The sequence below is a fragment of the Pongo pygmaeus genome, chromosome 11, assembly GCF_028885625.2.
Source record: "Pongo pygmaeus isolate AG05252 chromosome 11, NHGRI_mPonPyg2-v2.0_pri, whole genome shotgun sequence".
Taxonomy (NCBI): Eukaryota; Metazoa; Chordata; class Mammalia; order Primates; family Hominidae; genus Pongo; species Pongo pygmaeus.
In genome coordinates, this window is record NC_072384.2 from 14,807,185 (window position 1) to 14,831,351 (window position 24,167).

Consider the following 24,167-nt stretch of genomic DNA (forward strand, 5'->3'; position numbering starts at 1 on the left):
AAAAAAAAAAAAAAAAAAAAAAAGAAAGTAAATTTGTCAGAATAGTGGAGGGAAACATTTTAGATATTAGGAAGATGTTGTACACTAATAAAAGTGTCAGCAGTGATTTTGGAAATCATTTATAAGGTACTATTAGGAAGTGGAGGAGAGTACACTGTGTCACCTTATATGTTTCTCCTGTAATTTAAAGCTGTGTTTCTGGTGGTTTTGTTCATCTATGTTGGGTGGATGAATTTGTGAGGGAATTTTGACATGTTTGTTTGTCTTCAATCTGGTGACATCTGGTATCTCCCCAAGTGGTTTTTTGAAGTTTTTGAGAATTTTTTCTTAAATGACAATTTCACAAAAGATTAAACGCTCAATTTATGAAATAAAATGAAATGTTGTCTTAAATTAAATCTGTTTTTAAAAGGCAGTGGTTTTTAACTGTTCTGAGTGGTTGATTTTAACTGAATATATGGATTTTTCAACAGAACAAGACTTAAAGCTGACATCAGAGGAAGAGTCACAAAGGCTTAAAGGAAGTGAAAATGGCCAGCCAGAGGCATGGAAACTCTTAAATTTAAACTTTTGGTTTAATGTTTTTTTTTTTTGCCTTAATAATATTAGATAGTCCAAAGAAATTACCTTTCAGACTAGGCTTTGAGAATCAATAGATTCTTTTTTTTAAGAATCTTTTGGCCAGGTGCGGTGGCTTATGCCTGTAATCCCAGCACTTTGAGAGGCTGAGGCGGGCAGATCACGAGGTCAGGAGATCGAGACCATCCTGGCTAACATGGTGAAACCCTGTCTCTACTAAAAATATAAAAACTTAGCCAGGCATGGTGGCGGGTGCCTGTAGTCCCAGCTACTCGGGAGGCTGAGGCAGGAGAATGGCATGAACCCGGTAGGCAGAGCTTGCAGTGAGCCGAGATCCACCACTACACTCCAGCCTGGGCTACAGAGCAAGACTCCGTCTAAAAAAACCAGAATATTTTAATAGAGTCTTAAAATTTATTGTAATAAATTCAGCAAGCTTATTAACAGAAGAATCAATAGATTCTAATTTAATATTTGATATTTAACTTCAGCATAACCCACTGTAAAATTTAAAATACTCTTACTTTAAAATATTCTTATCTGCCTTCTTGATTAGCTTGTAGCTAATCTTTCCTTTTGGAATAGAGGCAAAAACAAATTTCAGAACTTTGTTTGTTCTTTTATTTTTACAACACCCTAACATGATAAAGAAAGTAACATCAATTATTGAATCATATTATTAAGCAATAGGAATTATGAACAATGTAACACTGATGGTCCCTGAGCTGGATTCATGGTTAAAGAGTAATCATGGCCAGTGATTGAAAATCTGCAGTTTTGTATTGTCAGTCACTGATACCAAGGTTAAAGATATATTCTGTCTTGTGGTCTCTCGTTGACCTCAGCGTTTCTGTTCAGGGAGGGAACCAGGTCATAAAAGCAACTCAACTGCCTATTACAAGAATCATATCTTGCAGAATGGGACCTTTGGTGTTAGTGCACAAACACAATAACATTCTAATTTACTTCAGTTGCAGAAAATCAGTACAGATTAAAAATTTTTATGTACTGTCATTAGTACACATTAGAATACATTAGAACTGGACTTAAGCAGATAATCTGGATACATAACACTATCATATGACAGTATATAATTTCAATTAAAATTTGAGTATTTGCCTTTCTTTCTGTTTGCTGTTGATTTCGGCTCCTAATAGTTTAAAGGGTGCTTACAATCCAGTTAGGAATCTTTTAAAAAAGCACTTCACTGCCCTGTAGGGGCTCACTAGTTAGGGTTTCATGAGGTAAACTCTTTTCAAGTGAGGAAGATTTTGCAACACTACAAATCATCTGCTGATTCATTTTTGGTAGATTTAACTCATAACAAATTAAGTTTAGTCCAAACAAATAGTGACAAAGTTAAGTTTGCTGGTTCATGTTTTTCTTCTCCCTTTGTCTAAGGTGAATTATTTTTCTCATGTTAGAAGCCAGTGATTGGCAGTAGCTAAACATAGATTAAAAAGTTAATTCTTAATTTTAATTATTATTTGAGTTTAATTTTAATTATTTTCTAATTTTTATTGTCCATGCTTGATTACTTAAGAATAAAATTATTTTAAAAACATGCACTCCAAAAGAGGAGATGTCACAGAAATACAACAAGCAAATTAACCTTCTCTTTTTGCATCTGTAGAAAATGTCTCAAGAACCAGAAATAAATAAGGATGGTGATAGAGAGGTATACCTTTATATTCAAATGTTTGTGTTGAATTAGATTTTTACATTATGTTATTTAACAAAGTGTAGTAAATGTAAGCCTACATGATCCTATCATGTAAGTAGCATAAATCATCAGTGAAAAATTTAATACTTAACTCAGAATTCTGTGCATTGAATTTTAAAGAGGTGCAAACCCTAGAGATATTCTTTCATTATTATGGAATAATCCCAAATGGTGCTGTAAAATGCTAGGTAATGCCACTTTAGGAGCTTTGGACCAATTATTTTATCTTTCTTGGTTTTAGTCTGATTATCAATAGATAATGTGGCTAAAGTAGATCATTTCTTATTCTGTGTATTTTCCAGCCAGAAAATTTTATGGCTGTCGAAGAAGAAAAGAAGAAGCATGGAAGTACTCATGTGGGATTCCCAGAAAACCTGACTAACGGTGCCGCTGCTGGCAATGGTGATGATGGATTAATTCCTCCAAGGAAGAGCAGAACACCTGAAGGCCAGCAACTTCCTGACACTGAAAGTGAAGAGTATCACAGGTAAGCCTATGGCAACAGTGAACAAGAGATAACTATGTGCTGTCAAACTAATCCTAATTTGGGCTAATATTCATGATGAACAAATTTTATACTTTTACTAGGATATTCAGCCTTGCCTGTTAATCAGAAAAATGAAAATCAGCAAACAATGAGTTACCGTTTTTTCCGGTCATTAATTTATTTGAAAAATAACCAGTAATGGCAAATGTGAGGGAAAAGGCATTTTCTTTTCTTTTCAGTGAACTTCTATTTTAGCTTCGGGGTACATGTGCAGGTTTATTACATAGGTAAGCTGTATCATGGAGGTTTGGGATACAGGTTATTTCACCAGCCACATAATAAACAAAATACTCAAAAGGTAGTTTTTTGGTCGTCTCCCTCCTGCCACGCTCCACCCTCAAGTAGGCCCCAGTGTCTGTTATTCTCCTCTTCGTGTCCATGAGTTCTCATTGTTTAGTTCCCACTAATGAATAAGAATATGTGGCATTTGATTTTCTGTTCCTGCATTAGTTTGCTTAGGATAATGGCCTCCAGCTCCATCTGTGTTGCTGCAAGGGAAATGGTTTCATTGAAAAAGACATTTCATACACTGTTGGTAAATACATTTTGAACATTAATTTAGTAGCATATTCACACACACACATATATAACAAAGTAAGGATATATAATACATGTAAAGGATATTTGTATAGAAAAGTTACATGTATAGTTACGTATAAGGACATTTATTATAGCATTATTACATAAAAAATTTGGAGCTAGTCTCATTCCTTATGAACAGGAAATAGCTCAATTTCCATACCCCCAAAATAATGTATTATGCAACCATTTTTAAAAAATGAGGTTAGATCTAGGGTATACTGATAATTTCTCAATTAAAATGTATTTAAAGCATTTAGTTTAATGACACATCTTAAGAGTTCTTGTTAGAATTCTTGTAATATCTGCTGTGTTGCAAATGGAAGCTACATGCTACATTGACACTGTACCTTGTTAGCAACAAGATTGCTAGTTACTAAATTTTTGTTGTCAGTGCCTGAGTGCTGAAATATTGGACCCTCAGTCTGAATATTGCCAAGGGATTGTATATGGGGATCTGTATTTAATATAAATATTTGAGTATATTGGGTAAAACTTGTATTAAAATACATCAAAGGATGTTTGATGTACTAAACCAGGAGTTGGCCAGCTTTTTCTGCAAAGAGCTAGTTAGTAAATATTTTAGCCTTTGTGGACTACATATATTTATTTTCTTGAGACAGGGTCTTGCTCTGTTTCCCAGGCTGGAGTGCAGTTGTGTGATCACGGCTCACTGCAGCCTCGACTTTCTGGGCTCTAGTGATCCTCCCACCTCAGCCTCTCTACTAGCTGGGACCACATGTGTGCAACATCACACCCAGCTAATTGACACTATGGACTGTAAAGTGAATAAGCATGGCTGTGTTCCAAGATACTTGACTTACAAAAACAGGCAGTGGGCTGGATTTGGCCCACAGGTGCTTATTTGCTGACCCTTGTGCTAAAAGGAAGGTGATGCAAATGAAGTGACTCTTATTTGTAAAAGTGCCCTGCATGTGTGAAATTATCCTTCCTTTGAGAAAAGGATGTATTTCAGTATTCACCTCACCATATTTTTCCACAGTGACTTCATATAACTTTTAAAACTTCATTTATAAAATAAGATTATTGTCTGCATTTCTCCCACTTTATTTCTGTTAATAGAACTCAGTATTTTACTGTGATCAATTACTTTGTATATTTGATGAGTATCAACTGTCCTAGAATTGGCTGATTTTTATCAAGCAAGAAATATTCTCCTTGAGACTTTTAGTATTTCTTGGTCTTTATGTATAAGCACGAACAAAATGATAATCAGCTCGTGTAATCTAGAAATGTTCAAGGGGCCTTTAAAACCTTGGTCAGGCATTTTTAAATGCCATATGTGTGTAATTTTTATAACCTTTAAAATATATAATTGTTACATAAAATTTGAAAACTTCACCTGTTATGTAAAATGTGGAAACTATTGTTTCTTGTCTATCACTTTTCCATGACTGTGGACGAAAATTACATCATTCTCAGTCATGAGTGCTAAGTATGTTGTCTTTAAAGAACTGTCTACACTCACGAACTCAAATTTTCTTTCCATTCACTCTTGATCTCACACCAGAGTCTTCATTTTCAGCAGTCCTCCAGAGTTGTTTTCCCTCAAGATTATCACTAATTTTTTTCTGTCATAAATCTAGGCATTTTTCTTACACCTCATTTTATTTAATCTGTCAGCAATATTTGAGCCAATGGAGGGCATCTCCTCCCTAATGGCGTCTTCACTTGGCTTTCAGGACCTCACTCCCTCAGGCTTTTCCTCCTGCCTTTCTAGCCCGTTCATCATGGTCTGTTTTGCTTGCTGCTCCTCATCTTTCTCCTTTTGGACATTGTTGTTTCTAATGGCTCAGTCCTCAATCTTCTTTCTCATAGTTTTTTTTTTTTTTTTTTTTTTTTAAGACAGAGTCTGGCTTTGTCCCCCAGGCTGGAGATCAGTGGCTTGATCTTGGCTCATTGAAACCTGTGCCTCATGGGTTCCAGCACTTCCCCTGCCTCAGCCTCCTGAGTAGCTGGGATTACAGGTGCGCGACAGCATGCCAGCTAATTTTTGTATTTTTAGTAGAGACAGGTTTCCCCATGTTGGCCAGGCTGGTCTCAAACTCCTGATGTCAGGTGATCTGCCCGCCTTGGCCTCACGACGTGTTGGGATTGCAGGCGTGAGCCACCGTGCCTGGCCCCTTGTGACTTTTTCTACCGTGTATATGCTAGTGATTTCCAAATGTATATCTCCAGCTCAGATCTCTCTCCTTAATTCCAGATCTCTACATCAGCCCACCTACTTGACATCTGTATTTGATTAGCCGTTGGGTATCACAAACTTGTCAGATCGAAAATTGGGCTACTGATGTCCTTCCTGAAATCTATACCTCATGTAGTCTTTCCTACTTTGGTTAATGGCAACTCTTCCAGTTGCTCTGCCAAAAACCTCAGTGTCATTCTTGACTCATCTTTCTCTCTGTCTTGACACTTCACATCTAATCTGTCAGTACATCTCGTCAGGTCTACCTGAAGAATATATCCGGGGCCAGTCTATCTTGTACATCTGAGCCACCATCATCTGTAGTCACCGTCATTTGTAGTCTAGATGAGTGTCATAGACTTGGAATTGATAGTCTTGGTTTTTAAAAACTTCCCCTCTCATCAATTCTTAACTCAGTGGATGTATTTAAGACATGAGTCAAATTGTGTCATTCCTCTGTCCCAGCCCTTCTGATTGCCTTCCATTTCACTCTGAGTATGTGCCAGAGTTCCTCCTAATAACTGAAAGGCAGTAAACCATCTGGCATGTTACCTCTCCTGCTTAAACTTCTGTTTCTTATCTCTTTTGCTGTGTTTCAGCCACACTGAACTTGTTGCTATTCCTTACCTATCCCTAGTGCTTAAAGACTCCAGGCACACCTCTGCACTTAGCAGTTCCCTGTGTCTGGAATGCTTTTTCCCCAGATATTCTTCTAGCTTACTCTTTCCATTACTTCAGTTCTTTACTTAAAATCCCCTTTCTAAGAAGAAGAAAAAGGGTAAAAAGAAACACAGTAAGGAATAGCCACTTTCTGAGGAAGAACCATGTAACAGCACAATTCCTAGTCCAGAGAAAATGAAGAAAATGAAAAAAAAGAGAGATAATGAGGACTAACAGAAAGGAATTAGGATTGTTTCACCAGGACGTGTCAGGCTTCAGATTCAATTGGGAGCATACCAGTGATGCTTTCTAATGTAATTGAGGGAAGGTTCAATGAAACAAAGTGATTTATCATCTCTAACTTTAAACCTATTTGTGTCTTGACATCAACTCTGTTAACATCATCATTTTTTAGAGTCTTTGATGTACAAATAAAAGTTTCTTTGTATTAAAGAAAAATCCTGTTTCTCAGCAGGGACTTTTCTGGCCATCCCAACTTTCCCACCACCCTTCCCATCAAACACATAAACATTTCATTTTCCTGCTTTAGTTTTTCTCCTCTAACGTACTGTATATTTTGCCTTATCTGTCTGTTGTTATTGTGTGTTTATCTCACTCTCATGAATAGGGTTTTTATTGTTCATTACCATATCCTCACTTCCTAGAAAAAGGCTTAGGATATCAGATGTAGCTACCTAATAAATAGGTATTAAATGAATGAATGGAGTTCATCCTGGGTATATTGTTTGATTGATTCTCACTTAAAAAATGTTTGACAAGGTTCATTTTAACAATTTTGTCTGGTAATTATGTGCATTTTAAAAATTCTTTTGGCTCTTTATAATAGGCTACGTTCTTTATATTAATATTTCTTTGCTTAGGGAGAAAAGCCCAATATTGTGGTTATTCACTATTCTTTTACTGGTGATCATGATAATTGCAATTATGGTAAAATGAGTCAGAGGAATTGCAAACTTTACTGGTATCTTATTTATTTAGAGACAGAGTCTCGCTCTGTCACCCAGGCTGCAGTGCAGTGGTGTGACCTCAGCTCGCTGCAACCTCTGCCTCCTGGGTTCAAGCGATTCTCCTGCCTCAGCCCCTTGAGGAGCTGGGATTACAGGTGCGTGCCATGACGCCCGGCTAATTTTCGTATTTTTAGTAGAGACGGGGTTTCACCCTGTTTGTCAGGCGGGTCTCGAACTCCTGACCTCAGGCAATCCACCCGCCTCGTCCTCACAAAGTGCTGGGTGGATTACAGGCTTAAGCCACCACATCCGGCCACTAGTATTTTATTTTTTTTAGGGTGGTAAATGTAATGGACTCACAAATTCTTTCCAAGGGATTATGGACCTTCGGTATGTGAAATAAAAAGGCAGTTGGAATTTTTTGCTTCCTATAGTAAGACTATACTGGTCAGGCATTGTCTATTCTGATGGAGCAGTCGTTGCTGCTTGGCTGTCTTTCAGAAGCCAGCTGCTCACATTGATATTGGTTGGTGAGCAAGGCCAGTGGTCATTGATCAATTGACTAGGTTTTGAACTGGCTCTGGGTGGCTTCTTGTTACCATGGCTACATGTCAATTCTTTCCTAAGTTTGAGTCAACTTCAACCAGAAAATTTCTGTTCAAAAGTTGCCTTCCATTAACTATGTTCAAAAAGAAATTTTTAATATTCCAGAATTGTGGATTTAAAGTTTTGGTTATGATGACTTGGTTAATAATAGCTCTCATGAAGATTTTTTTTTTTGATACATAATCTTAACCAGAAGAGTTCTCTGTATAATTTATTTCTTAAAAATAATTGTTTTGTTTTTGTTTTTGGTATTTTTAGAAGCTTTTGCTCAAGTCCTATCATAATCTCCAGTAGGAGATTTTAGTCTCTTTGTCAGTTCATGTATGTATATGATAGTCATATTCTGTCTTTTTAAATTCCTTTTCTTGTTCACTTTTTTCTCTGTACAATAATGGTGATACTGTTATACATTTTTATCTCATTAAAAAGTAGTTAGAATTTTCTGCTGACAAATCTAGCTTTTTATATATTTTGACTGAATAGGTTAAAAGTGAAGAAAATTTACCAGATCATTTTATTTTCAAACAAAATCATAAGTAATAAAAATTGCTATTTTGAATTATAAATAATGACATTTAGATATTTTAAAAATAAGGATACCCCCCCCCCCAATAGCTTGGCTTTGTGTTTCTATGCAAATCTCATGCAAATTGTAATTCCCAGGTGTTGAGGAAAGACCAGCTAGGAGGTGATTGGATCATGGGGTCAGTTTCCTCCATGCTGTTCTTGTGATAGTGAGTGAGTTCTCACAAGAACTGACAGTTTCATAAGGGGCTCTTTGCGCTTCACTTCTCTCTTCTCTCTCTTCTCCTGCCGGCTTATGAAGAAGGTGCCTGGTTCCCCTTCACCTTCTACCATGGTTGTTAAGTTTCCTGAGGCCTCTCCAGCCGTGCATAACTGTGAATCAATTCATCCTCTTTCCTTTATGAATTACCCAGTCTCAGGTATGCATGTGTATGAATAACCCAGTCTCCGGTATGTACATATGTATATGTGTGTGTGTATACATACATACATATATATGATACATATATGTGATGTGAGATATATATGTATGTATATATCCCCATTTTCTTTATTCCACTCATCAGTTGATGGACACTGGTTGGTTCCATATCTTTGCATATTGTGAATTGTGCTGCAGTAAACATATGTGTGCAGGTGTCTTTTTGAGAGTATGATTTCTTTTATTTTGTATAGATATCCAGAAATGAGAATGCTGGATAAAATGGTAGGACCTACTTTTAGTTCTTTGAGAACTCTCCATACTGTTTTCCATAGATTTGTATGAATTTGTATTCCCACCAGCAATGTATCACTGTTCTCTTTTCACCACATCCACACCAACATCTGTTGTGTTTTGATTTCTAATAGTGGCCATTCTGGCTGCAGCGAGGTGATATCTCGCTGTTGTTTTATTGTACATTTCCCTGATGATTAGAGATAGTTAGCATGTTTTTATATGCTTGTTTACCGTTTGTACATCTTCTTTTGAGAAATGTCTATTCATGTAATTTGGCCACTTTCTAATGGAATTATTTGTGTGTTTTTCCTGTTGATTTGTTTGAGTTTCTTGTAGGTTATAAATGTTAGTCCTTTGTTAGAGTCATAATTTTCAAATTTTTTTCCCATTGTATAGGTTGTTGATTTACTCTGATGATTATTTCTTTTGCTGTGCTGAAGCTTTTTATTTTAATTAGGTCTTATTTATTTATTTTCATTTTTGTTGCATTTGCTTTTAGGGTCTTCATCATAAATCCTTTGCCTAGGCCAATGTTTTCAGGTCTTAGGTTTAGGCCTTTAATCCATCTTGAATTAATTTTTGATATGGTGAGAGATAGAGATCCAGTTTCATTCTCCAACATGTGGCTATCTTTTTTTCCCAGCACCACTTATTGAATAACCTGTACTTTCTCCAGTGTATGATTTTGTATCCTTGCTCAGAGATCATTTGGTTGTAGTGGCTTTATTTCTGAGTTGTCTATTCTGTTCCATTGATCTATGTATCTATTTTTATACCAGTACCACGCCGTTTTTGTTACTGTGGCCTTAGAGTATAATTTGAAGTCAGGTAATGTGATGCCAACGTATTTGTTCCTTTTGCTTGGTATGTCTGTTGCTATTCAGGCTCTTTTGTGGTCCTACATGAATGTCAGCATTTTAAAATAATTCTGTGAAGAATGACATTGGTACTTTGGTAGGAATTGTATGGAATGTGTAGACTGCTTTAGGCACTGTGGTCATTTTCACTATATCAGTTCTTTCAGTCCATGAACATAGGATGTATTTTCACTTGTTTGTGTCATCTGTTATTTTCTTTAGTGGTGTTTTCCAGTTATCCTTATATAGATCACTCACCTTTTTCGTTAAGTTTATTCCTAGGTATTTCACCCTGTTTTGCAGCCACTGTAAAAGGGATTGGATTGTTGATATGAACTCTCAGCTTGGTCGTAGTTGGTGTATAGTGTTGCTACTGATTTGTATTCATTTATTTTGTAACCTCTGAGACTTTACTGAATTCATTTATCAAATCTAGGAGTGTTTGTAGGAGTCTTTAGGGTTTTCTAGGTATAAGATCATATCATTGGTGAAGAGATAGTTTGACTTCCTCTTTTCCAATTTGGATGCCCTTTATTTCTCTTGCCCAATTGCTCTGCCTAGGACTTCCCAGTTTTATTCTTAATATGCATGAAATAAAAGTAAAATGGAAAGTGCTTAACGATGAGTTTATTTCACGTCTCTCTCTCATACACAGATAAAATTAATTCAAAGTCCTATGTTAAAAACATAATATTAGACCCTGTCTTGTTCTAAAAGGAATTTCTAAGTTGTTTATAAAATATATAGGAATCAAGAATATAAGTGGAAAGTGTTTCCAAAAAATAAACATAAAAAGTATGGGTTACAGGCCACAGACCAGTACCAGTCCCTGGCCTGTTAGGACCTGGGCCACACAGCATGAGGTTAGAGGCAGGTGAGCAAGTGAAGCTTCATCTGTTTACAGTTACTCTCTGTCACTCGCATTACCGCCCGAGCTCCTCCTCCTGTCAGATCAGCGGTGGCATTAAGATTGTCCTGAGTGTGACCTGAACCCTGTTGTAAGTTGCTCATGCAGGGGATATAGGTTGTTCACTCCTTATGAGAATCGAATGCCTTTATGATCTGTCACCATCTTCCGTCACCCCTAAATGGGACCATCTAGTTGCAGGAAAACAAGCTCAGGGCTCCCACTGATTCTACATTTTTGTGAGTTATATAATCATTTCATTATATATTAATAATAATAGAAATAAAGTGCACAATGAATGTAATGTACTTGAATCATCCTGGAACCATCCCCCATCTCAGGTTCCTGGAAAAATTATCTTCCACAAAACCAGTCCCTGGTGCCAGCATGGTTGGGGACACCTGGTTAACAGATGTGAGAGCCCTTTGCCTTGTCTTGGAATAATGTGCAGATATACATTGTGTGAATGACATCTGATGGTGCCATCTTGCTCTGTAGATCATTTTAGGGACACCTCCAGTATTTCATGAAAATTAAAATTTCTTCCAGTGACGAACAAAATGATACCCAGAAGCAACTTTCTGAAGAACAGAACACTGGAATATTACAAGATGAGATTCTGATTCATAAAGAAAAGCAGATAGAAGTGGCTGAAAAGAAAATGAATTCTGAGGTATTTTCTTTAGTTATTTTCAAATGTTTTTATATGTGTAGATATTTTTTAAAAACTGTATTTTGGAAATATAAAGGATTTTTAAGTCATATATATGTGTGTATATATTCTATATATCCTTTGTCATATATCTATATATGTACATATAGGATAAAGCCATGTTCTTAATTCAACTCCATTTGCCTGCAACAGTCGAGTAGTGACCTGCACAATGGCCTCAATCCAAAGGAGAAGCATTTGATATTTTTCAGAAGAATTGATGATCTTTCCATATCAAAAATAAGTTTTGCTACTGAAAACAAATTTTCTAGTTTTTGGACATTAGTTTTTTAAAAAATGTTAATGGAGAAGTCAATTGATTATTTTCACTGATAAGAAAGTACGAAATGTATAGGTGGGTCAGAGGCCACATTGTGGATGTCATCATCCTTACTTTTGCGGAGAGGAACAGTTTGCTCCAAGTAGTTTCTCATTTCAATGTAAAGAGGTTTGAAAAATATGACATGCCATGATACACATTTAGTGATAATTTATTGATAAGTATTTTGTTCCTAGAGAAATAGTTCAGTATATTTCCCCTATTTCACCGTTACTACTGTTTCAAACATTATAAAGAGGAAATAAAAGTTATCACAATGGTAAATAATCTCATGATTTCTAAGAAAATCTCTATAAGTTGTATCTTATTTACCATTCATATTTTGAAACAAAAGGCTTCTTTTGTATTTATATATTTATACCACAGAAGTAACTGTGGTTTTGTGGAGGATCACTAGAAGTAGCATCAGCAGACCTGGGGAAAATCCTGCATCTTGTATATATTTTTTGACCTCTCCTTTTAAGAATCGCAATCTTAAATGAGTTCAGTATTGTATGTAGAAGTGCAATGCTTAGATACAGATGTGTACGGTGTAGAAGGGTACAGTGCTTAGATTTAACAGTTATAAATGTAATTCTTATAACTGAGTATAAAAATATTAGAAACGTAGAATATCAGTAAAACGTTCTTCAGTAAAAGAAACTTAAAGAACTTTGAGAAATTGCTTCTGTCCAAATATATGCATAGCTAAGGCTCTTAGGATGGTGTGGTTGATAGCTTAGATATCAGAGTGTAAACCTAATCTTAAAAATATAGTCAAATGTATTAATCTTATATTTTATGCCTCTGGGTTTTTTGTAACTCTGAGAAAGGCTTTTTTAATTCTGAGATTCTTAAAAATCCTCTAGTGATTTATTTTTCATCGTCTTTAAATAAATATTTAAACTTTTAGGAATTCAGGAGCAGATTCCTGAAAGTTTAAATATTTATTTAAAGACGATGAAAAATAAATCACTAGAGGAATTTACACTCTATTAAGTTTGAAGTTTTGTCTAACTTTTTTCCAGTTAAATATCTACTATGGGGATTCTTTCATTATACAAATACACGTTATTTTTTAATTTCAGAAGAAATCATGATATGTCAATCTATTGAGTGCTAACTAAAAGTTCCCTTTGTTTACTTAGCTTTCTCTGAGTTATAAGAAAGAAAAAGACCTCCTGCGTGAAAATAGTACGTTGCAGGAAGAAATTGCCATGCTAAGACTGGAGCTAGACACAATGAAACATCAGAGCCAGCTAAGAGAAAAGAAATATTTGGAGGAAATTGAAAGTGTGGAAGAAAAGAATGATAATCTTTTAAAGGCTCTACAATTGAATGAGCTCACCATGGATGACGATACCGCCGTGCTCGTCATTGACAACGGCTCTGGCATGTGCAAGGCCGGCTTTGCGGGCGACGATGCCCCCCGGGCTGTCTTTCCTTCCATCGTGGGGCGCCCCAGGCACCAGGGCATGATGGGGGGCATGCATCAGAAGGAGTCCTATGTGGGCAACGAGGCCCAGAGCAAGAGAGGCATCCTGACCCTGAAGTACCCCATGGAGCACGGCATCATCACCAACTGGGACGACATGGAGAAGATCTGGCACCACACCTTCTACAATGAGCTGCGTGTGGCTCCCGAGGAGCACCCCATCCTGCTGACCGAGGCTCCCCTGAACCCCAAGGCCAACCGCGAGAAGATGACCCAGATCATGTTTGAGACCTTCAACACCCCAGCCATGTACGTGGCCATCCAGGCCGTGCTGTCGCTGTACACCTCTGGCCGTACTACTGGCATCGTGATGGACTCTGGTGATGGGGTCACCCACACTGTGTCCATCTATGAGGGGAATGCCCTCCCCCACACCACCCTGCGCCTAGACCTGGCTGGCCGGGAACTGACTGACTACCTCATGAAGATCCTCACCGAGCGTGGCTACAGGTTCACCACCACGGCTGAGCGGGAAATTGTGCGTGACATCAAAGAGAAGCTGTGCTATGTTGCCCTGGACTTCGAGCAGGAGATGGCCACGGCGGCCTCCAGCTCCTGCCTAGAGAAGAGCTACGAGCTGCCTGATGGCCAGGTCATCACCATCGGCAACGAACGGTTCCGCTGCCCTGAGGCGCTCTTCCAGCCTTGCTTCCTGGGCATGGAATCCTGTGGCATCCACGAAACTACCTTCAACTCCATCATGAAGTCTGATGTGGACATCCGCAAAGATCTGTACACCAACACAGTGCTGTCTGGCGGCACCACCATGTACCCTGGCATCGCCCACAGGATGCAGAAGGAGATCGCTGCCCTGGCGCCTAGCACGATGAAGATTAAGATCATTGCTCCTCCCAAGCGCAAGTACTCCGTGTGGGTCGGTGGCTCCATCCTGGCCTCGCTGTCCACCTTCCAGCAGATGTGGATCAGCAAGCAGGAGTATGATGAGTCAGGCCCCTCCATTGTCCACCGCAAATGCTTCTAGGTGGACTCTGACTTAGTTGCGTTACACCCTTTCTTTACCAAACCAAACTTCTCAGAAAACAACATGAGATTGGCATGGCTTTATTTGTTTTCTTGTTTCATTTTTTGTTTTGTTTTTTATTGGCTTGACTCAGGATTTAAAAACTGGAATGGTGAAGGTGACAGCAGTCAGTTGGAGCGAGCTTCCCCCAAAGTTCTACAATGTGGCCGAGGACTTTGACTGTACATTGTTCTTCTTTTCAATAGTCATTCCAAATATGGTGAGATGCATTGTTTCAGGAAGCCCCTTGCCCTGCTAAAAGCCACTCCACTTCTTTCTAAGGAGAATGGCCCAGTCCTCTCCCTAGTTCACACAGGGGAGGTGATAGCATTGCTTTCGTGCAAATTACGTAATGCAAAACTTTTTGAATCTTCGCCATAATACTTTTTAATTTTGTTTTATTTTGAATGATCAGCCTTCGTGGCCCCCCTTTTTTGTACCCCAACTTTGGGTGTATGAAGACTTTTGGTCTCCCTGAGAGTGGCTTGAGGCAGCCAGGACTTACCTGTACTCTGACTTCAGGAGAGTTGGATAAAAGTGCACACCTTAAAAAAAATTGAATGAGGAAGCACAGTATTTCAGTACAGTGGACAGCTTAGCATGTTGACAACTGAGAATAAAATTCTCAGTTCTGAACTGGACAATGTAAGACACAACAAAGAAACACTGGAAATGGAAATTCAATTACGTCATTGTAGGCTGGCTGCTGCTCTACATGATTGTGACCAAAGTCAGAGAGCTGAAAGAGACTTCTTTCCAGAGAACAAGACATGAACAGGTTTATTTACAGAAGACAATGAATTCTCATTTATCTCACCTAAAAGAGAACAGATTCTTTCTCAACAAGTCTAATGTAGACAGTAAAATCAACAGGCTAAAAATTAAGCTCCATGAAACAAGATAAAACTCTGAGAGAAAAGATGGGGCAGGCCGCCATTTTTCCCATTCAGGCAACTTAGTCATTCCAGCCTGTGGGCTTTGGAGAATACAAACCGACCAGGGACAGAAGAGATCCTACAGCACAGCATAGCTGCTTTACCAAATCATGGCCAGACTGCTTCTTTAAGCAGGCCCCTGATCCTGTTCCACCTCACTGGACAGGATCTCCCAACTGGGGCCTCCAGCTACCCCCACCAGCATTCCTTGGCCAATGGAAATGTGAAATGTTCCTGGGACAGAGCTCCCAGAGAGAGGGGCAGGCCCCCACCTTTGCTGTTTGGGTGACTAGCTGTTCTGGCCTGCGGGCTTTGGAGAGCCCAAGCTGACAAGGGGTGGAAGAGGTGCCTCAGCACAGCACAGCCACGCTACAAAAATGTGGCCAGACTTGTTTACATCAGTCCCTGACCACATTTCTAGTCAGCGGGTGAAGTCTTTATCAACCAGGGTCTCTGGCTACCTTGACTGCTGTTCTCTGGCCAACAGAGGTCTCAGGCTTCCCTGAGTCAGAGCTCCCAGGGAGAGGACCAGATTGTCATCTTTGCTCTTTGGGCGACCCAGCCATTTCAGCCTTAGGGCTTCAGAGTGTCTGAGGCGACCAGGGGCTGAAGTGAACCCCCAGCACAGCATGGCTGCTCTGTAAAAACGTGGCCAGACTTTTTTTTAAAGCAAGTCCCTGTTCTTGTTCCTCCTGACTAAGTAAGACTTCTCAACTTGCCTCCAGCCACATCTTATAGGTGTGTTCAGATTGGCAACAGGTTCGTACCTCAGTGGTATAGAGTTTCCAGAGGAAGGGGCAGGCTATCATCTTCCCTGGAAAATACGAGGCAATTAGGGACTGGAGGGGACCCCCAGCATACCACAGCAGCCCTACAGAAAAGTGGCCGGACTCTCTACTTGATGGGCAGGTCCTCCTGGCCTGGGTCTCTAGCCCGCCCACCACCGGAGCTATCAAGCCAGTAGCAACTCAGCAGTTCCTTGGACAGAGCTTCCAGGAGCAAATGAAATCCTTTCTGCCACTGCCTCTGCAGTGAACTGCCCTTCCTACCCTCAGAATATATATCAAGGGAGCAAAGACCCTAAGTGCCCTATCATCACCTCCAATAAGCTGAAGTTGACTCAAAGAACAAGCCAGTCCATCTCCCACAGGTACCACACACCCTCCACTACTCATCACCAGACAGGGAACCCTGGCTTGGGCCCACAGCACAGACCCTCCATCCTGGGCTGATTACACTAAGTGATTGCTAACTCACATGTCTCTGGGATGGAGCACCCAGGAGACAAGCAAAAGTGGTGGAGCAGCAAGTCAGGTGATGTGGAGCCCAGAGGGCAGGGACAGCTATCTCTCTAGGGTCCACTTGCCCTTGTGAGACACTTTATCCCAGCACTTTAGGAATGCTGAGGTCAGACCAGCCACATCTCATGTGCAAGATTCCCCAGCAGAGATCAGGTCCAAGAGTTCCCTTTTTAAAAAAGGAGACTTGCTTAAAAAAAGAAGTCTAGCCATGTTTGTGTAGAGCAGCTGTGCTGTGCTGGGGGTTCACTTTTGAGAGAGTTCTCCTCTGAGACCTGATCTCTGGAGGCTGGGCAGTCTTGCACTTGAGATGGGGCCAGTCTGATCTCAGCACTCCTTAGTCTGCTTGCCTCTCCCAGGGCCCCAGCCTGGCCACACCTGCTTACAGGGCACTCTCGGATGCCCACACCATAGCTTCCATGCTAGTGGACCGTACCATATCAGTGGAGAGCTGCAGCAAGGTGGCCCCTACAGCCACGCATCAGCCTGCACATTGCCTCTCCATACGGCAGCCCTTTATATGGAAACTTCCTACATCACTTTGCTGTGTGTGTTTACACAGGTGGGTTTTGCTGTACTTGCCCTGACAGCACACGGGAGTGCAGCACACACCCCAACCCACGTCAACTGCCATTAAAGAAAAGAAATTTCAGCCCAGAATTTCATGTCCAGCAAAATTAAGCATCATAATTGAAGGAGAAATAAGATCCTTTTCAGACAAGCAAATTCTGAGTGAATTCGGTATCACCAGATCTACCTTACGAGAGCTCCTGAAGGAAGCACTAAATATGGAAAGAAAAGACCATCACCAGCCACTAAAAAAATGCACTGAAGTACACAGTCCAGTGATGCTAAAAACCAACCACATATGTAAGTCGGCAAAACAGCCAGCTGACAGCATGATGACAGGATAAAATCCACACATACCATTACTAACCTTAAATGTAAATGGGCTAAATGCTCCCATTGAAAGACACGGGGCAAGCCGGATAAAGAACCAAGACCCACTGGAGTATGCCGTCTTCAAGCAACCCATCTCACGTGCAGTGCCATATATAGGCTCAAAATAAAGGAATGGAGAAAAATATTTCAAGCAAATGGAAAACAGAAAAAAGCAGGTGTTGCACTCCTAGTTTCTGACAAAACAGACTATACCAATAAAGATAAAAAAAGAGAAGGACATTACAAAGGTGGTCCTGACCTTTGATAAATCTCATTATTGCTTGATACCAACCTGGGCTATTTTTATTGCCCAAACCAATAGGATAATTTGCTGAGGTTGTGGAGCTTCTCCCCTGCAGAGTCCCTGATCTCCCAAAATTTGGTTGAGATGTAAGATTGATTTTGCTGTACAACTCCTTTTTTGAAGTTTTACTCATTTCCAACAAGGAAGGCAAGTTTTCCTGCTTCCATGATGAAAGAGAGCAGGCACCTCCTTTCCTGAGTTTCAGCTTGCTTCTGACAGGGAAGGTGAGTGTAAGTTTTTCCACCTTCTAAGATGGCAGAGAACAATCACCAGCCTGAGCCTTATTTCCAGGTAAGTAGCTGAATTAGAGTTTTGTCTTAAAATTTTTCCTTAATGACTAAAATTTAAGATTACCCACCAGCTGCTTTTAATTTCTCCTTACCATTAGAACACTCAGTAATCATATGAATTGTGCATGTTTGTTTTGCTTAACTCTTTTTGTTTATGTTTGGGGTTTTATTGTTGTTTCACTTTTCTCCCATCTCTTCCTGACTTGGTCAAATCCAAAGGAATGTTCCAAATTGTGGGGAGCAAGGCATCTGAATTGGCTAAAACTCCTGTGGCTGCAAAAAAACAAAAAAACAGAAAACAAAACAAAAAACAAAAAGCAAAACAAAAAAACAAAACAGAAAACAAAACAAAAAACAAAAAGCAAAACAAAAAAACAAAAAAACAAACAAAAACAAAAAAAAAAAACAAAAAAACCCCCCAAAACCAAAAAACAAACAAACAAAAATCCAGTTGGAAATTTTTTAAAACTTTTTTTAAATTTTTAAATTTTATTATTATACTTTAAGTTTTAGGATACTTGTGCACAACGTGCAGGTTTGTTACATATGTATACATGTGCCATGTTGGTGTGCTGCACCCATTAACTCGTCATTTAACATTAGGTATATCTCCTAATGCTATCCCTCCCCCCTCCCCCACCCCACAACAGTCCCTGGTGTGTTATGTTCCCCTTCCTGTGTCCATGTGTTCTCATTGTTCAGTTCCTACCTACGAGTGAGAACATGTGGTGTTTGGTTTTCTGTTCTTGTGTTAGTTTGCTGAGAATGATGGTTTCCAGCTTCATCCATGTCCCTGCAAAGGACATGAACTCATCCTTTTTTATGGCTGCATAGCATTCCATAGTGTATATATGCCACATTATCCAGTCTATCATTCATGGGCATTTGGGTTGGTTCCAAGTGTTTGCTGTTGTGAACTGTGCCACAGTAAACATACATGTGCATGTGTCTTTCTATTAGAATGATTTATTATTTTTTCAGTATATACCCAGTAATGGGATTACTGGGTCAAATGTATTTCTAGTTGTAGATCCTTGAGGAATTGTCACACTGTCTTCACAATGGTTGAACTAATTTATACTCCCACCAAGAGTAAAAGCATTCCTATTTCTCCACGTCCTCTCCAGCATCTGTTGTTTCCTGAGCTTTTAATGATGGCCATTCTAAGTGGCGTGAGATTGTATCTCATTGTGGTTTTGATTTCCATTTCTCTAATGACCAGTGATGACGTGCTTTGCTTCATGTGTTCTTTGGCTGCATAAATGCCTTCTTTAGGAAGTGTCTGTTCATATGTTTTGCCCATTTTTTAATGGGGTTGTTTTTTTTCTTGTAAATTTGTTTAAGTTCTTTGTAGATCCTGCATATTAGCCCTTTGTCAGATGGATAGATTGCAAAAATTTTCTCCCATTCTGTGGGTTGCCTGTTCACTCTGATGATAGTTTCTTTTGCTCTGCAGACACTTTTTAGCTTAATTAGATCCCATTTGTCAATTTTGGCTTTTGTTGCCATTGCTTTCGGTGTTGTAGTGATGAAGTCTCTGCCCATGCCTATGTCCTGAATGGTATTGCCTAACACAAGGACATTTCTGTGCCTGAGTGCCATACCACCCAAAGTGATTGATAGATTCAGTGCTATCCCCATCAAGCTACCATTGACTTTCTTCACAAAATTAGAAAAACTACTCTAAATTTCATATGGAAACAAAAAAGAGTCCGCATAGCCAAGACAATCCTAAGCAAAAAGAACAAAGCTGGAGGCATCACAGTACCTGACTTCAAACTATTCTACAAGGCCACAGTAACGTAAACAGCATGGTGCTGGTACCAAACCAGGATACAGACCAATGGAACAGAACAGAGGCCACAGAAATGACACCACACATGTAAAACAACCAGATCTTTGACAAAACTGACAAAAGTAAGCACTGGGGAAAGGATTGCCTATTTAATAAATGGTGTTAGGAAAACTGGCTAGCCATATGCAGAAAACTGAAACTGGGCCACTTCCTCACACTTTTTACAAAAATTAACTTAAGAAGGATAAAAGAGTTAAACGTTAGACCCAAAAGCAAAAAACCTAGAAGAAAACGTAGGCCACCAACCTCGGGGGAAATGCACTTGTAGTGAAATGCATGGTACAAACATGCATTCCCTACTTCCTTGAGTGGGTGAGGTTGGTGTCTGGTACCCCTGCTCCAAGTGGACCCTTACAGATGTGGCTGGTTGCTCTTTGAGCCAGCTTGGCCTTGCCCGGCATGCACAAGCTTCAGTGCAACAACTGTCCTATAAGTGGAGCCACAGAGAGGAAACGAGCAGCAGGCTCAGGAGCAGGGTGTGCGCTGCCTTTGGGGCTCCAGTCCATGCCTCAGGGCTCGTATGGCACTGCGGGCTTCTTGGTTGCCAAGAGGCAGACAACAGGCCGTCTTGAGGAGGACTTTATATTCAAGCGCAGAAAGCAGCCAGGATAACCATCCAGGGAACTCGGCCTGCTGTGACCCTGGCCAGACTCAGAATTTGTGCCAAGGCAGGACAAGCTCACTCGGAGCAGCGTGTCAGTAGCTGGGGCCTATGCATGCGAGGCAAGGCCAAGCTGGCTCAAAGAGCAACCAGCCACCTCTGCAAGGGTGTGCCAGGAGCAGGTGGACTATCCAGCAACCTCAGCTACTCAAGGAAGCTGGGATGGCCAGGTTCCAACAGCCTGAGTGGCTGACTCCTGATGGCTGATGGAGCAGAGGCCTTAGGAAAAGCAGATGGCCCTGTGATCCTACCTTTAGGGTGGAAGTACTGATGTGCCATGTCCGGCAGCAAGTGAGGTTGGTGGCTGTTCCACCGGCTCCTGGCACACCCTCGCAGAGGTGACTGGTTGCTCTTTGAGCCAGCTTGGCCTTGCCCAGCATGCACAAGCCTCAGTGCAACAACTGTGCTACAAATGGAGGCACAGAGAGGAAATGAGCAGCAGGCTCAGGAGCAGCGTGTGCGCTGCCTTTGGGGCTCCAGTCCATGCCTTGGGTCGTATGGCACTGTGGGCTTCTTGGTTGCCTAGAAGCAGACCACAGGCCGTCTTGAGGAAGACTTTATGTTCAAGTGCAGAAAGCAGCCAGGATTACCATCCAGGGGGGCCTTCTGTAGCCCTGGCCATACCTTGCAGAGGTGGCTGGTTGCTCTTTGAGCCAGCTTGGCCTCCCTGGCATGCACAGGCCCCAGGTACTAACACGCTGCTCTGAGTGAGCTTGTTCTGCCTTGGCTGCCACGTAATTGCTGATGGAGCAGAGGCCTTAAGAAAAGCAGATGGTCTGTGGCCCACCTTTAGGGTAGAAGAACTGATGTACCATGTCCGGCCGCTAGTGGGTGAGTGGTACAGCTGCTCCTGGCACACCCTTGCAGAGGTGGCTGGTTGCTCTTTGAGCCAGCTTGGCCTTGCCCGGCATGCACAAGCCTCAGTGCAACAACTGTGCTACAAATGGAGCTGCAGAGAGGAAATGAGCAGCAGGCTCAGGAGCAGGGTGTGTGCTGCCTTTGGGGCTCCAGTCCATGCCTCGGGTCGTATGGCACTGCGGGCTTCTTGGTTGCCAAGAGGCAGACCACAGGCTGTCTTGAGGAAGACTATGTTCAAGTGCAGAAAGCAGCCAGGATTACCATCCAGCGGACTCGGCCTTCTGTGGCCCTGGCCAGACTTAGAATTTGTGTCAAGGCAGGGGAAGCTCACTCGGAGCAGCATGTTAGTACCTGGGGCCTGTGCATGCCAGGCAAGGCCAAGCTGGCTCAAAGAGCAACCAGCCACCTCTGCAAGGGTGCGCCTGGACCAGTTGGTCCAGCCACCAACCTCACCCACTGAAGGAAGCAGGGATGGCCAGGTTCCAACAGCCTGAGTGGCTGCCACCTGAGGGCTGATGGAGCAGAGGCCTGAGGAAAATCAGATGGCACATTTAAGTCTTTAATGGATCTTAAGTTAATTTTTCTATAAAGCAGATGTCACCAGTCCATGCCTCAGAGCTCGTATGGCACTGCGGACCACAGAAGGCTGAGTCCCCTGGGTGGCAATCCTGGCTGCTTTCTGCACTTGAACATAAAGTCCTCCTCAAGATGGCCTGTGGTCTGCCTCTTGGCCCTACCTTTAGGGTAGAAGAACTGATGTACCACGTCCAGCAGCGAGTGAGGTTGGTGGCTGGTCTGGCTGCCCCTGGCTCACCCTTGCAGAGGTGGCTGGTTGCTCTTTGAGCCAGCTTGGCCTTGCCCGGCGTGCACAAGCCTCAGTGCAACTACTGTGCTGCAAACGGAGCCACAGGAAATGAGCAGCAGGCTGAGGAACAGGGTGTGCGCTGCCTTTGGGACTCCAGTCCATGCCTCAAGGGTCGTATGGCACTGCGGACTTCTTGGTTGCCAAGAGGCAGACCACAGGCCATCTTGAGGTGGACTTCACGTTCACGTGCAGGAACCATCCAAGGGACTCGGCCTTCTGTGGCCCTGGCCAGACTCCGAATTTGTGCCAAGGCAGGATAAGCTCACTTGGAGCAGCGTGTCAGTAGCTGGGGCCTATGCATGCCAGGCAAGGCCAAGCTGGCTGAAAGAGCAACCAGCCACCTCTGCAAGGGTGTGCCAGGAGCAGGTGGACCAGCCAGCAACCTCAGCTATTCAAGGAAGCTGGGATGGCCAGGTTCCAACAGCCTGAGTGGCTGACTCGGGATGGCTGATGGAGCAGAAACCTGAGGAAAAGCAGATGGCACTGGGGCCCTACCTGTAGGGTAGAAGAACTGATTTAGCCTGACCGGCAGCAAGTGAGGTTGGTGGCTGTTCCACTGGCTCCTGGCACACCCTTGCAGAGGTGACTGGTTGCTCTTTGAGCCAGCTTGGCCTTGCCCGGCATGCACAAGCCTCAGTGCAACTACTGTGCTACAAATGGAGCCATACAGAGAAAAGGAGCAGCAGGCGCAGGAGCAGTGTGTGTGCTGCCTTTGGGGCTCCAGTCCATGCCTCGGGTCATATAGCACTGCGGGCTTCTTGGTTGCCTAGAGGCAGAACACAGGCTGTCTTGAGGAGGACTTTATATTCAAGCGCAGAAAGCAGCCAGGATAACCATCCAGGGAACTCGGCCTGCTGTGACCCTGGCCAGACTCAGAATTTGTGCCAAGGCAGGACAAGCTCACTCGGAGCAGCGTGTCAGTAGCTGGGGCCTATGCATGCGAGGCAAGGCCAAGCTGGCTCAAAGAGCAACCAGCCACCTCTGCAAGGGTGTGCCAGGAGCAGGTGGACCATCCAGCAACCTCAGCTACTCAAGGAAGCTGGGATGGCCAGGTTCCAACAGCCTGAGTGGCTGACTCCTGATGGCTGATGGAGCAGAGGCCTTAGGAAAAGCAGATGGCCCTGTGATCCTACCTTTAGGGTGGAAGTACTGATGTGCCATGTCCGGCAGCAAGTGAGGTTGGTGGCTGTTCCACCGGCTCCTGGCACACCCTCGCAGAGGTGACTGGTTGCTCTTTGAGCCAGCTTGGCCTTGCCCAGCATGCACAAGCCTCAGTGCAACAACTGTGCTACAAATGGAGGCACAGAGAGGAAATGAGCAGCAGGCTCAGGAGCAGCGTGTGCGCTGCCTTTGGGGCTCCAGTCCATGCCTTGGGTCGTATGGCACTGTGGGCTTCTTGGTTGCCTAGAAGCAGACCACAGGCCGTCTTGAGGAAGACTTTATGTTCAAGTGCAGAAAGCAGCCAGGATTACCATCCAGGGGGGCCTTCTGTAGCCCTGGCCATACCTTGCAGAGGTGGCTGGTTGCTCTTTGAGCCAGCTTGGCCTCCCTGGCATGCACAGGCCCCAGGTACTAACACGCTGCTCTGAGTGAGCTTGTTCTGCCTTGGCTGCCACGTAATTGCTGATGGAGCAGAGGCCTTAAGAAAAGCAGATGGTCTGTGGCCCACCTTTAGGGTAGAAGAACTGATGTACCATGTCCGGCCGCTAGTGGGTGAGTGGTACAGCTGCTCCTGGC

The 24,167-nt window shown here is 42.1% G+C and overlaps 1 protein-coding gene across 5 annotated transcripts in view; it reads left to right on the forward strand.

The window, feature by feature from the left end:
* The window catches only part of POTEI (POTE ankyrin domain family member I), a 51,957-nt gene extending 32,741 nt beyond the window's left edge, over window positions 1–19,216 (forward strand). For 3 of the 5 annotated variants that reach the window (XM_054478357.2, XM_054478358.2, XM_054478359.2), the window contains 5 exons: window positions 474–544; window positions 2,213–2,257; window positions 2,605–2,789; window positions 11,425–11,548; window positions 13,055–19,216. In XM_054478357.2, the coding sequence (XP_054334332.1) occupies window positions 474–544; window positions 2,213–2,257; window positions 2,605–2,789; window positions 11,425–11,548; window positions 13,055–14,383 (1,754 nt within the window). In that variant the 3' untranslated portion in view covers window positions 14,384–19,216. The remainder of the gene's footprint in view (window positions 1–473; window positions 545–2,212; window positions 2,258–2,604; window positions 2,790–11,424; window positions 11,549–13,054) is intronic. The other 2 variants (XR_008501104.2, XM_054478360.2) reach the window with 2 other exon arrangements.
* The last annotated feature ends 4,951 nt before the right edge of the window (window positions 19,217–24,167 follow it).